General features: G+C 41.8%; 1 protein-coding gene across 1 annotated transcript in view; it reads left to right on the plus strand.

The window, feature by feature from the left end:
- neto2 (neuropilin and tolloid like 2) overlaps positions 1-2,130 on the plus strand; it is a 51,453-nt gene that overhangs the window by 41,268 nt on the left and 8,055 nt on the right. Inside the window, exon 8 of the mRNA XM_015375172.1 lies at positions 1,648-1,761. Coding sequence (XP_015230658.1) covers positions 1,648-1,761 — 114 coding nt within the window. The remainder of the gene's footprint in view (positions 1-1,647; positions 1,762-2,130) is intronic.

The following is a 2,130-nucleotide window of genomic DNA, read 5'->3' on the forward strand; positions in this document are numbered from 1 at the left end:
AGCAACTTCTGCAGGAGTGGAAAAAAGCCCAACCCAACTTCAAGCTTTTTTCCTCCGAATCCCCTCCTGCAGCCGTCTTTTATTAACAGAACATAACACATGGTTACAAAACGATATTTGTTCTGACAGAACAATTGATCAGTTCATAAAGACAGGATGCTCCACCAGAATCACAAGGCAGGATGGTCTCCTGACTGAATCACAAGACACAGTGGAGCATCCCCTTGCTCAAATGTTTCATAAGCATACATACATTAATTTTATAATCATCATTGAATAAACCTAACAGATATATTGTGCCCATAGGTTACTGTGTGGCAGAAAACTACAACATACGTCACCCAGAATGTAATCATCCACCCCACGGTAGAGGCAGCATCATGCTGTGGAGAGGCTTTTCTTTAACAAGAGCAGGGAAGCTAAAGAAAATCTGTCAAAGGATGCAGAAGATTTTGTTGAGTTTTACCTTCAAGCAGATAAAAATCCCTAAACATAAAACTAGGCAGGGGTGGGAAATTCCAGTTTGCAACTTTTAGATCCACCCTTAGTGTAACACACCTGAGTCAAAAGGTTGAATTAACTCCTCAGTCAATCCTCCAGATTCTTCACAATCATCGTATTAATTGATTCAGGTGTGTTGAACGAAAGGCACATATAAAAGTTGCAGGATACCGGCCCTCAGGAACTGCAATTGCCCACCCATGAACTTAGAGCTACAATAAGTAGAGCTAATTTACAGCATGACCCCCTTAATGTAAAGCATTGATCTTATTGTGCAAAGAGATATTAGGGAATCTTCAGTCCTGACCCTAATAGAAACAGAGAGAGATCGCCACCATCCCAGGCAAAAAGGTTTTTCTGTACAAACCAGGCTGCATAAATCCCTCTCTGGTGAACTACTTTACCTGAAATAGATTTCACCAGGTGCAGCTTGCATGTACCAGGCTGTATTCCTTAATAAAATGGGGAAAAAACACAAACCACTGTTCCCAGTTACTTCTCTAGTCCCCTTTAACCAAAAAAAGTGTCATTGGTTGAAAGTAAATGACTCGACTGCACCTCGCCTGTTTTTATCTCAGCTGATGACTGAACAACCTATCCTTGCATCGCCAGTCACCTGTGTCTCTGCCATCCTGGCGTTAACACTCTGACTGTGACTTTAATGAGGTCTTTCTCTGCACCCGGCCGACCAGCAGCACCTCACCATGTGCGTTTCTACCAGCTCTGCTTTTCTCTTCATCTTTTCCAAAGCTTTTCTCTGAAATTGCCATCGGTCTCCCTGCTATTCTTCACTCTCTCCTCCGCCTGAGTCCATCCCCAGAATCAGACTCCTTTGACATGATGGCTGCAGTTCAGTGAAGCTGCCATCCCCTCTCTTCATCCATCCTCTGATATTCCTTCTGTGGGAAATGATGATCTGTGGCTTCGTGTTCACCGTCTCCATTGGACCTTGAGCATTTCTACTAACAACACAAAATTAGTTGTTTATTAGAAGCCCCAGGAGATTTCTACTGCTAATGTATCTGTTAGTGTTAATGTTGTTTTATTGTCCCCAAAATATCTTCCGGTTCTTTTCACACTCTAGTCATCTTTTATTCAGATTTATTCTGCTAAATTCCATTTTCTCTGTTTGTGTTTTGCCTGCAGCTCCCTGCACAGCCAATACGTTCTTCTGCCACAGCAACATGTGTATCAACAACACCCTGGTGTGCAATGGGGTTCAGAACTGTGTCTATCCATGGGATGAAAATCACTGCAAAGGTGACCATTAGAACTCTGCTTTCTATTGATGTCTATAGCAGGAGTTTATGTCGACAGTCCTTTAAAAGCATCAGACTCCCTCTGTCTCTGCATTTTATGTCACTGTCTGTCAGATCATAAAACTAGTTTGACTATAAGACAAAGTAAATCTGAGTGATCGGCGTGAAAAAGCAACATAACTTCCTCATTTAATCAAGAACGAGGTAAGATTTACAATTTAGAAATCTGAGTTAATGCCTCAGCTGACCTGATAAGGAAAAAATCCTTTAAACTGAACCCATCTGACAACTTGAAGTTAGCTCATTTAACCTGCTAACGCAGGGCAAACACTTTACGATATTTTCAGGTGTTGTACTCAGCTACAACTCA

Source organism: Cyprinodon variegatus, unplaced genomic scaffold, assembly GCF_000732505.1.
Source record: "Cyprinodon variegatus isolate N-32 unplaced genomic scaffold, C_variegatus-1.0 Scaffold114, whole genome shotgun sequence".
NCBI lineage: Eukaryota > Metazoa > Chordata > Actinopteri > Cyprinodontiformes > Cyprinodontidae > Cyprinodon > Cyprinodon variegatus.